Genomic DNA, 12637 nt, shown 5'->3' with positions numbered 1-12637 from the left:
GCCAAGTGAATTCAATAATCCATTTTAGCAGCACTAAAAGTAGGACAATTAATTACAGTCATCAAATGCCTCTTGATGTAATACCCTAAGAAACACAAATTCGCTATGGAGTATGGATTCTTGCTTTAGGGGGGAAAAGTGGTGAACCTAAATCTGTTTAAGCTTTTGGGGTAATTTCCAGTCTTCAGGAAATAGAACAAACAATGGAACAAGTTAAATGACATTCCAAAGAAACAAATATGTGAAACACTCTACAGTAAAGTGTACATTTAAAAAATAATTGAAATGGTAAATCTATTATATATACTTTAACAAAAAAAAATCTTCTAATTAAAAAATATATATATATACAGGTAGACCTTAGAGATATTGCAGGTTTGGCTTCAGACCATCACAACAAAACAAGTATCGCAATAAAGCAAATCACATAAATTTTTCCGTTTCCCAGTGCATATAAAAGTTATGTTTACACTATACTGTAGTCTACTGAGTGTGCAAGAGCATTATTTCTTTAAAAAAATAAAATGTTCATATCTCAATTAAAAAGTACTTTATTGCTAAAAAATGCTAACCTTCATCTGAGCCTTCAGCAAGTCGTAGTAATAACATCAAATATCACTAATCACAGATCACTGTAACAAATATAATAATGAAAAAGTTTGAAATGTTGCCAGAATGACCAAAATGTGACACAGAGACATTAAGTGAGCAAATACCATTGGGAAAATGGCATTAATAGACTTGCTCAACACAGAGTTTCCATAAACCTTCAATCTGTAAAAAAATGCAGTATCTGCAAATGGCAATAAAGCAAAGCACAATTAAACAAGGTATGCCTGTGTGTATTTTTGGTTTTGGTTTTAAATAAGACAGAGGCAGGAGGGTCAGAGTCACAGAGAGGCTGGAAGATGCTACACTGCTGGCTTTGAAGATGGAAGGGGCCACAAGCCAAGGAATGTGGGTGGCTTCTAGGAGTGGAAAAGGCGAGCCTTCCCTACAACCTCCAGAAGGAACACTATCCTGCTGACACTTTGATTTTAGCACAGTGAAGTCCACCTGGGACGGATGACCTAGAGAACTGTAAGATAATAAACATATGTTGTTTTAAGCCATCAAAAAAAGTTGGAGAAATATAAAAGAGTGTCACAGAGGCCAAAAATAAGAGTACTGCAGTAAAATTAGTCAAACTGTTCACTGCTGCCGAGGCTAGCAAGACATTTATACAATGAAAGTATACATGACCATTGACTAGTTTATAAATGTTGGAAATAAACGCATAGTGAATAAAACGTCTTTAAACATCTTTAAAATCCATGGACCAGACATGCAATATATAGTGATAGAACAATTACTGAAAATATTAATTGAAAATACTTTCAGGCAGTCAAGACAAAAACAACAAAGAAAACCGTAATTCAAAAAGAGTCATGTACCAAAATGTTCATTGCAGCTGTATTTACAATAGCCAGGACATGGAAGCAACCTAAGTGTCCACCAACAGATGAATGGATAAAGAAGATGTGTACATATACACAATGGAATATTACTCAGCCATAAAAAGAAACAAAATTGAGTTATTTGTAGTGAGGTGGATGGACCCAGAGTCTGTCATACAGAGTGAAGTAATAAGTCAGAAAGAGAAAAACAAATACCGTATGCTAACACATATATATGGAATCTTAAAAGAAAAAAAAAAAAGGTTCTGAAGAAGCTAGGGGCAGGACAGGAATAAAGACACAGACATAGAGAATGGACTTGAGTACACAGGGAGGGGGAAGGGTAAGCTGGGACAAAGTGAGAGAGTGGCATGGACATACATACACTACCAAATGTAAAATAGATAGCTAGTGGGAAGCAGCCGCATAGCACAGGGAGATCAGCTCGGAGATCAGCTCCGTGCTTTGTGACCACCTAGAGGGGAGGGATAGGGAGGGTGGGAGGGAGGTAGACGCAAGAGGGAAGAGATATGGGAACATATGTATATGTATAGTTGATTCACTTTGTTATAAAGCAGAAACTAACACACCATAGTAAAGCGATTATACGCCAATAAAGATGTTAAAAAACACAAAAAACAACAGACAAGTTAACAAACAAGGTGATTCAAGTTAGGAAAATACAAGATGAGCAATAATATGCAGTTCTTTTCCTTTACCAAAGACTGGGCCAGGATTCTCATCTGAAACAAGTACTTCTGGCCCATAGGTTCAGAGACACAGTATTTTTGATTTAGAAGGGATCTTAAGGATTATCCAATCAAAATTCCTATTGTACAAACTACTACATGTATGCACATCATATCTTTATTTTAGCCCACAGCTACCTACATAGGAAAATTCAGAATAAAATGTTAAAAAAAAACCCTCAGAAAACAATTGATTTTTTTTAATGTGAATTATTCACACCTTTGAAACTCCTAACTTTAAACAAATGTACTATCTATCAGATTGCTAGCTCATAATTACACAAAGATATTAAAACATATGTTATATATTTAAGAACAACAATAAAGATCCAAATTAGTTTGTATACTTACAGTGTAGTATAACTTTGAGCTCAACCAGGAGTTTCTTTGACCCTCCATGACTTGTTCCTGGAAGCTTTTGCATTGCTTCCCCCTTTTTATTCAATATTTCAATTCTTAATGCACCTATCAGTCCAAAATTAAAAATAAGAATGTCTCAGTCACACCCAAAGAATCTGATGAATCTGCTAGGTCTTCACACAGCACTTTAATTTTTCATGGTCTTTTACTATGAAATGTAAGATGTAAGAAAAGCATTTTTTCAGTATTTAAAAACAAACAAACACACACAAAAAACCCAAAAACATACCAATGGGGGTTCCAGCAGGCCTAATCTCATTTGGCAATAATTCATCTCCTTCAGGCCAAGTTACTGACAATCTATCAGGGAGCCTATTATGAAACCAGCATATTAATTATTCATGAACTGTGTTAATTATGGTCTTATTTTTAAAAATAATAGTTACTAGAAATTTTAATATTTATTTCTAATTTTTTTTGACAGGTTAAATCTGAAATCCTGAATGATTAATACTGTAAACATTTCCTTCTCCTCAACCACTGTTGTGGCTACAGAGTAAGACAAATCTCCTGGTGTTAAGAGCCAGGAACTGTGTCTTTTTGAGATTTTTCTATTCATTTATAGTACAAGCTACCTTTGGGAGACAGGATAAACTCTACAAATAAAAGAATTACCAGTGAGATTCAGTAGGAATCACAATGACTACGTCATTAGCTATACAAGAGCCACAAACCCTTTTATTTTTCGATTTCCTTTTACTTCTTTTGTACTAATCTTTATCTCTCAGCAGTTACTACCATTTTCTTCTAGCTGTAGGCCAAAGTTTTTTTTTTTTAACAAACTTAATCATAGTGCTGATAACAGTGACACTGTAGATATAAGATTTCCTCATTTTTCTATGAAATACAGGATTCTGTTTTTATAACAGAGAGCTCTCAGGTTTTTTTTAACAGCAAGAAGTTTGTCACAATACACACATCTAAGACTACAAGTGCCCAAATAGAAGAGCATAACGACACACTCAATAACTGCTAAAAGGACAATTCCTCTTGATTTTTCTTGTTATTTTTTACCATATGCATCTTGAAATGTAAATTACCTTGCCATTTCATCTTCTACGTATTTTTTCACAGCTTTCTCAGCAACTGTCCTATCCAGCTTTGCAATTGGCACAGTTTTTATTTCATCATACAGTGCCTGAGGTTCCTGAATAAATAAAATTTACACCAACATTTAAAAAAAACTATTTAAGTATAGTTGCAACAAGAACATTTCTTCCAAAGAAACATATTTTTACCCTAGTTAAGTATATAAATCATAATAGCTATTATTACATTATACCACAGTGTTTACTTCCATTTTTCATGTAAACTCCTTAGGCCTAATTAAATAGGCCTTAGGCCATTCAAATTTTAACAAGAGCATAGTATAAGGACAAAACCAGTTCTAGTTTTGAAGTTTTTCATTCTTGAGATAGAAGTCCGGCTCCAATGTTTATGTTTGTGGGCCTTGGATGAAATGTGCACTTTACAAAATTACTGTGTTAACTAGCAATAACATATGTAACATTAATTAAACACTGGGCACACAGATGTTGTTCTATAGATTATTAAAAACATCAAATGTGAAACATAAAAATTCATGCTACCACTACTTTAACCAATGGAAAAGCCAAATACGAGGCAAAACAGAATACCGTATCTTTATTTTAACAATTAAGCAAAAGAACGTAGTACCAAGAGACTGAAGAAATATTTTTTGTTATTTGGGGGTCTTACCATTGCAATTTGAACCTCTCCTCCTGTAGCATATACTTCTCCATCATGATCACCATAAAGAAAAAATTTTACAATGCTTCCATAAAAGAGAGGAAGTGTCTTGATTGTCTTGACCTAATATTTAGTTTTAAAACAAGGATTTAGTATTAATATTTACTTTTAGAAAAACAGGTTTAACAATTACTTAACAGAACTACGTTATGCAAGGGGAAAACTCAGCATCTATCATTAGAAAAATTAACAAAAAAAGCATTCTAATATTCTAATAAAGTTATATTTGTGAAGTTCTCCACTTATTTGTAACATATCTTTGAAAAGACACAGTGGCTTCTTCATACAAAAATGTCATCGCTATGCATGTGTCTAAAATGCCCAAAGCCTTCCAAATCAATTATTATTAATGCAAGTTATCTCAAACCCCCATAAATGTTCCTTGCAGACTGTGAACGGTGACTTACAAAGTCATCATTTATTTCAAATAAATTAGCTCAAAACTTGCCTATAATGTATTTCTTCTCCTTACTTGGCTTGAAAAATCTAAGGGTAATTTCCATTAGTCCAATTCAAAACTTCCCAACTACAAGGACAACAAAAATTTACACCCAACCTACCTTCCAGCCTCATTTCATTTCTGAACTATTTCTCCTCACACACACAATAGGTTGCAGCAACCCAACTCTGTTGCTTGCGGTTTCCCTGCATTTACCTGTCTTTGTCTGTGCTCAGATTATCTTCTCTGAGAAAGCGTTTCACTTGACTACCACACAGAATTTGACAAAACTGATCACTCCCTCCTTGTAACTCTTCACAAATACCTTATTCTCCTGGTTCCCTTCTATCTCACTATCTTATCCCTTTCAATTCTCCTTTGTCAGCTCCTCCTCCTTGTTTTCCTAACCTCTAAATGTTGGAAAAGCAAGCTGTAGCTACACACACTACTTCGAGGTGACCGCATCTGATTCCAAAGCTTTCGATATATGATGATGAGAGTGTCACATTTGTGCATTTATTACCTTCATAATTACCTCTGCAAACCTGAGCCTTTACCTCTTTCAAGTTCCATACACATGCCACTTCATGCACAAAGAATTGCATGAGTCACCCTCTTCTCCGAGGCCAATCCGAAGTCAGAAAATTCTCTCCTAAACTATGAGCACTATTCATTCTCTTTTCATAGCACTTACCCCCTTCTTACCTATGATTATCTGCTTAGGTTATCTCTGTTTTCAGGCTGTAACAGCCTGAAGAACAAAGGACATCCCCTAGACCTCTGCATTCTCCACAATGCAGTCAATAGCACAGTAACTCACGAGCAGCACTCAATAAAAATTTGCTGAAAAATAATTTCTCCATATCACAATTAAAAAAACAAAATGGAATTCTCCATTTGAGTAAAGTTTAGTGCAAGAAACAATAAAAACCTTGTTAATTGAGCCTTTGGCAAAAATCAAGTTTTTTATAAAATGTCCTGTTAAATTACGTAATTAAAATCCGTTTGGCCTTTTCGTTCTTTTCTGGCTCCCGAGGAGCCAAGAGTAAATATATTATTTTTGGTTGTTGATAAATTCTAATACATCTAATTTAGTTTCAAATTCTACTAAAAATTAAATCTAAAAATAAGTTAAACTTACCAGTTGTCCTGCTTTGTATATTTTTCCATCCCATTCTATTGCTGAATAAGTCGCCCAGGGGCCCTGCTTTTTAGAAGGAAGATCAGGACGTGTAATTATTCCTTTAAAAAGTGTAAATTTTATTTGTTTGTCATACTTTTCATGACAGTCCTTCAGCCATAGAGCAAATTCTCTGTCAATTTTCATTCGCTGCTCCTGTAAAATTTTAAAATGTTCTATGAAATATAGCTACTAATAAACAAATACAACCACAGACACTTCTCATTCATTTCATTTTTCCTTTCACATACCTGCCCACCCCAGAAAATCTAATAAAAGACTAAAATATTTTGCTGGATCCTTCTCCCATATGAATTTAGATTTCTATCAAAGACATTACTAAAGAAAGAAAAATCTTTGCTACACCCTTGGCTCCAAGGTCTTAATGGTCAATATCAACAAAGATTTGCTTCCCTGTTTTAAATCCTAGGATATACCAAAAAATGACAAACACTGGCTGCCTAGGATAAGGAGAACTAGCTGATTAGGGGAAAAGGGTAAGTGGAAGCCTTCTTACTGTGAACAATGCACATTCTCAATAGGGCAATAAAAATATCTTTTTATGTATCAGGCACAGATTTAAATACATATAGTACTTAAACATATATATGGTATATCTATGGTATTAAAATGTCATTGTGGGGAGTGATTAGGGGGAGAAAAGGTCAAAAAAGCTCTTTTTATAAAGTGATAGTGAAAAAAAGGTTGACAATCATTGCTATGCAAAACACATCTTTCCTTTTAATTATGTATTATATATCTATATTTATTCAGAAAATAAATCATAAAATAAAAATTGTTTTCTAATAATATATAAGAAAAAAATGTGCTATTGCTTATCATTCTTCACCCTGATGGGAGACAGTATAGAGATTTACATTCCAGCGTAAGGTGCTATATACTTGTTTAATGCCTATCTTTAGGAGAATGAGTAGGGAAGATAATCTTTACATAACACGCTTTCACAGAAGACTTTGCATAAAGTTATAGAAGTTCATTTCCCCCTATATATCTTATTCCACAATATACCATTTCCAAATGAAAATGGGGCAAAACTAAAACTGATTTCAGCTTAAGTTTTTGCAGCTTATAGTCAAAGGGCCAGTATGTTAATCATTAAAAAGAAAAAACTTTTGGTTTTAAAAAGTTATTTGAATAAGAAGTAACATGTACATTGTAAACACTCAAAAATGGCATATACCTTCAAGGAAATCTTCCCCCTAATCTGTTCCCAGGTACCAACTCCTTCCTGAATCAGCAAATTACTGTTATCACTTTGTCAACTTGACAAGAATATTAAAATTATTAACTAGGAATGGGATAGTCCGCCTACCAAATTTTTATGCTGTATTTCAATGTACAGCCCTCGTATTCGATAAAAGTATATAAGACTCAGTATCTTTTTATTAAGAGCAAAATGAATTTCAACATGTTGTAGGGATGACTGACTATAAATAGTGTGTGTCATGTATTGTGCTTATTGCTTAAGCAATTTTAAATTCAGAATAAATGCATCCATCTCTTGGCAACTTAACATTAAACTACTGAAAGAGTAGCATCAAGTAAGTTTCTGAGGTGCTTAGGTAGAATAAAAGTACACTAGTTCTATCCTATTTTTTAAAAAATTTATCACTCTTTTTCTATTGATTAATGTAGATTTTAATACTGATCAATCTCACAGCACCTTTTAGCCCACAGTATTTCATAGTTCTACCTCAATTTTACCCCCAAGATTAGATTAAAATTGCATATTTAGGTTATTAATATATAAACACAGCTTTTGTATTAGATAAAATTGTTCTTATATGCTCTTATCAAATGGACATGGTTCTGTAGCTTCTATTTACTATGTCAAGGTACTGATGAAGATCTGATAAAAGATCTGTAAATTTTACCTGAACAAGATCTAATCAATTTGAAATTTTTGAGTGAACACATAAATGCTCATGAATGAAAATTTATATTCCAGATTAAATAAAATGAAAAGTATGCAAATTGTCAGTACAAATCTACACTACTAGTGACTTTTGTTGTACTTAAAATAGAACACTTGCAAATATTCAAAATTTGATACTTAAAACCATACCTGTCCATTTAAAATCCTTGTAAAAAGGGTGTTCTTATCTTTCAATTTTAGCTCAAGATCCATAAAGGTCAGTTTATTTGTGCTGACCTGGAATTTGTCATTAGTGAATAATGCACCAGATATCCTATTGTAGCACTCAATCGGTGCAAGCCCTCTCTTCTTAGGAGGAGTACACCAGTCAAAGCTTGAACAGAACAAAGTATTAGTTAGTAAAAAGATTAGATCACAAAACAATATAATTTCAGCAAAAATCAGAACTTACTCTTCAACAGATGTATATGGTATTAGTCGTCCATTCCAAAAACATTCAAAAATAGGTCTTTTCCCTCTTGCTGCTTTCTCAAGTATGAAACAGTCATCATCATCATCTTCATCTTTTAATTCTAGAACAAAGGAATATTGGAACAAAATGTTTATTGCTATAAAGTATACGCAATTTTTACCACTGAGAAATCAATTTCTGTAAGTGAAATGTTAAAGCTACTTCAGAGAAATGGTAACAAAAAATCTTACGATCTTTAACATTGCATTCTATAAAATCTAAAGGTGGCTTTATTCTGTTTGCCCTCAAAAAGGCAGATTTTCAAAGTGGTTCCACATTACCAATAGTGTTTCTCATTACAAAGTCAATAATTGCTAACATACTAATCCATCTGTGTTAGGAGTACTATAGTAGCTACTGAGCCTGCAATCTTTAAAACCTATTTATAAATATGGGAGCTTGAATCCTGTACCTAAACCACAAGCTTCACAACTCTGTCAGAACCAGTTTACTTACATAAAAATCATCTGGAAAATCTACAGTATCGAGCAACAGCAAGTTTGCCTAGCTTGGACAAATTAATAACACTGAATGTAAGTTTACTTTATGATACAACTAGAATTATAACCTATGTTATAAAGCTCAACTGTCTACATTTTTATGTTTGTTAGTAATACATTTTCATATATTTAGATAAATTAGATTCAAACATCATGATCCTGACATAGTAATACCTCAGTTATTCTGGCATTAAGTCATTCCCCCCACCCCCAATAAAGCCTTCTCCCAAAAAAACCCTCACAAGTCCATCACAAGTAAATATTCCTTTCAATCACACCATTTCACTTGCTCTTAGAGAACCCCTCTGATCTCATTCAACTTACTGGCTATTATTTTAAGACATCATTTGAAGAACTTTATCTTTTTGTCTATAAGCATGCAAAAATTACAAATGGCAAATGAAAAACATGCTAGAGACTTCACGGGAGGGAAGGTCACTGAGTAATAACATGTATGAGCACTTACTAAACAAAGTCGGGCACTATTCTGAGGACTTGAAGCAGTTTCTTATTCAACCCTCACAACACATCTATGAGGCAAGAATTATTACCCCCCCCAACTTTACAGATACTGAGGCAGGCGGTACTTTGTCAAAGTTTACACAAAGTGGCAAAGATAAGATTCAAATCAGGAAATCTGGTTCCAAAACCTACAATACTAAGGCTATACTAAAGAATTATTCTGAATGAGAAAATTTAATACTGTTAATCTATGAAAATTCAATGCAATCTCAATAATACCAGTAGAATTTTTTTTAAAGTGAAAGTACAGTACAAAGTGATTCCAAAGTTTATCCAGAAGAGCAAAAGATTAAGCATTAAGAATTTTCTCAAAAAAGAACAATAGTGTCTTGCCCTATAGATATCAATATACAGTATAAAGGACAAGAGAGTATCATTACTCATGTATAAAAACACAAAATAGGGACTTCCCTGGTGGTACAGTGGTTGCCACAGTGGTGGCACTCTGCCTGCCAATGAAGGGCACATAGGTTCGAGCCCTGGTCCAGGAAGATCCCACATGTCGCGGAGCAACTAAGCCTGTGAGCCACAACTACCGAGCCTGCACTCTAGAGCCTGCGAGCCACAACTACTGAGCCCACATGCCACAACTACTGAAGCCCGCGCACCTAGAGCCCGTGCTCCACAACAAGAGAAGCCACTGCAGTGAGAAGCCTGCACACCGCAACAAAGAGTAGCCCCCACTCACAGCAACAAAGACCCAACACAGCCATAAATAAATAAACAAATAAATAAATTTATAATAAATAAATAAAAACACAAACTAGATCAATTCCTTATAGTAAAAAATCCGGATCTATGCACTTATGGGAACTTTATATTATTATGAAAGTGATATTTAAACTATTACAAAAATCATAACGTTCAATAATTGGTGCTAGGAAACTGGAAACCCACAGGGAAAATATTAAGTTAACCCACACACAAAAAAGATTAGAGATGTGTTAAAGATGTAAACATAAAATGATTAAGAAAAAAAACCACAGGATCTTTTTTATAATCTTGAGGTATAAGGCAAAAATCAGAAAGCATAAAGAAAAAACTAGTATGACTAAGTAAAGTTTAAAACTACTTTATAAATACCTACAAAGATAACAGGAAGACAACATAGAGAATATATAAAGGATTACTATGCAGTATATAGCTAAAAATTCACTTCAGGAAGAGATCTATGATAAAAGAATATATAATCTTTCTTAAAGCCACTGCTTTATTCATCTGGAAATGAATATACACAAAAATTAAGAATTATAAAAATTATAAATACTTTAATAACTTAAGAAGATTTGCATGAGGGAAAAAAGTTTTTAAATTTATCTAACCTCAACAGCTCAACTAAGAATTATTATTAAGAAAACAAATCACTATCCTAAATCACAACTTCACATTTTGTAGCTAAGATAACAGATTAACATACTTGATGGAAAGCATGGATCATCAGGATACGTTTCTCTATCATATAAAAAAGGGTGATATCGGATAATCCCTTCCACTACACCATCTCCTTCAACATGAGCCTTGAACTCAAAACTATCGGCTGCTGTATTTATATACAACGTCTGCATGTCATCTTGTATTTCCCTTAGGTTGATAATCTTAGGTGTCTTCCCCTTTTCAAACATAGAAATCTAAAATAAAAATAAAACAAAAACAATTAAATTCTATAGTGACTTTACTTTTGTTCTCACCTATGATCCAACAACAGAACAGGCAAAAACTACTTTTATTTGTACAAGTAATCATCTAGCTTATTGAAATACATATATATTTTTATTTGGATTAAATAGCTCTAAGTAGCATCTCAAAAAAAATACACTATAAAAAACTGAAAGTAAGCAAAGAAAGAGCAAAGCAGAGCTGAAGGATATATTAAGTGATGAGTACATTTAATTCAAGGTTTCCTGCTAGAGGTAGGAAGTGGGATAAAGATGTACATGAAATTCTTCCTGACGTGTGGGCAAGGATACTGAGAACTCAACACTCAAATATTCTTTTCTTCTAAATCTTACTTTACCTGTTATAAGACTTCTGTGAACAAAAGAGAAACTATTTATTCCTTTTCTTCCCTGCTTTTGAGACATGATATTCAGTTAACAGCTCATATCTCTAGAGAAGACAGAGAAAGGAAAAACCATATACTATAGTAAACAAAGGTTCCACAAAAATACATCTAGGAATAATCTCTTTACTTGCATATCAAATTAGGGAAGTGTTCTGGTAAAAGACAAGGACAGAGAAGTTGTCTATTTACTGACTGAGTTTTCTTGTCCAGAGTAACTTGGAACTAGAACAGATACCTAATAATTCACAATACTTTAAGAAAGAATTTTATCTTACTTCAATATCAATGTTGTTGAAAGGTCCAACTTCCTTTGATGCACGTTTTTCATTCCCTTTTGGGCCATGAATATAGTAATGATAAATATGCCTAAAACATAGAAGAATACCTTTACACTTTTAAATCACATAAAATTACAGTTCATCTAATCTTCTACCAAAAAAAATTCTATAACTACTATTTGGCAGTACTTACTAGGTGCCAAGCACTATATGAAGCATTTTTAAACAGAGTAAACCATTTAATGGTAAAAACAATCCTGAGATTCAGATATTATTACCCTTCATTTTATATAGAAATTGGAATGCAAGAAACGTATATAATTTAATTTACTTAAGGTCACAGAATTATAGAGTTGGGGGCGCTTCAATCCAAGTCTTTCCAACTTCAAGGCCCAAATACTTTAAGTATAGTTTATCAAAAAAACTAAAACTAGAAGAGGCTATAATTCTACTTGTTAGGGATGTTCTACAAAGGACTCAAATATCAGGGACTATACAGGATTCAGTAACTTTAACTTATGTCCCCAACATGAGAGTATCATTCTGTAACTCTCATCTTTCTTCTCCTATGACACTGAAACAACCTTATGCCAATACTCCTAAAACTAATAAATTCAACATTATCCCATCAAAAACCACCACTTCAGAAATCTTTGTTATTTTATTTTGGCAAATGTTTCAAAAGATTATATTTGGAGGAGATTATTCACCTCTCCCCATATCCCGTATCACATGTGTAATTATTCCTCAAGCAGGAATTTAAAATATTCCTTCATATGAATTTTAACTTTTTAAAATTACATTAATTGTCCTAGTTTAAAACACTACTAAGATAAAAGGAAATCACTGAAAATCATGATTTCTTTCTTCAGA

At 33.3% G+C, this 12637-nt stretch overlaps 1 protein-coding gene across 3 annotated transcripts in view; it reads right to left on the bottom strand.

Moving 5' to 3' along the window:
• SMCHD1 (structural maintenance of chromosomes flexible hinge domain containing 1) overlaps positions 1-12637 on the bottom strand; it is a 128870-nt gene that overhangs the window by 78555 nt on the left and 37678 nt on the right. For all 3 annotated transcript variants that reach the window (XM_049698258.1, XM_004275923.3, XM_049698259.1), the window contains 9 exons: positions 11762-11852; positions 10842-11052; positions 8343-8463; positions 8081-8264; positions 5956-6150; positions 4325-4438; positions 3646-3752; positions 2835-2917; positions 2537-2650 (listed from right to left, as the gene is read on the bottom strand). In XM_049698258.1, the coding sequence (XP_049554215.1) occupies positions 2537-2650; positions 2835-2917; positions 3646-3752; positions 4325-4438; positions 5956-6150; positions 8081-8264; positions 8343-8463; positions 10842-11052; positions 11762-11852 (1220 nt within the window). The remainder of the gene's footprint in view (positions 1-2536; positions 2651-2834; positions 2918-3645; positions 3753-4324; positions 4439-5955; positions 6151-8080; positions 8265-8342; positions 8464-10841; positions 11053-11761; positions 11853-12637) is intronic.

This window comes from Orcinus orca, chromosome 15 (genome assembly GCF_937001465.1).
Source record: "Orcinus orca chromosome 15, mOrcOrc1.1, whole genome shotgun sequence".
NCBI lineage: Eukaryota > Metazoa > Chordata > Mammalia > Artiodactyla > Delphinidae > Orcinus > Orcinus orca.
Note: the sequence above shows the minus strand (reverse complement) of the source record. Positions and strands in the feature narration are given on the sequence as shown.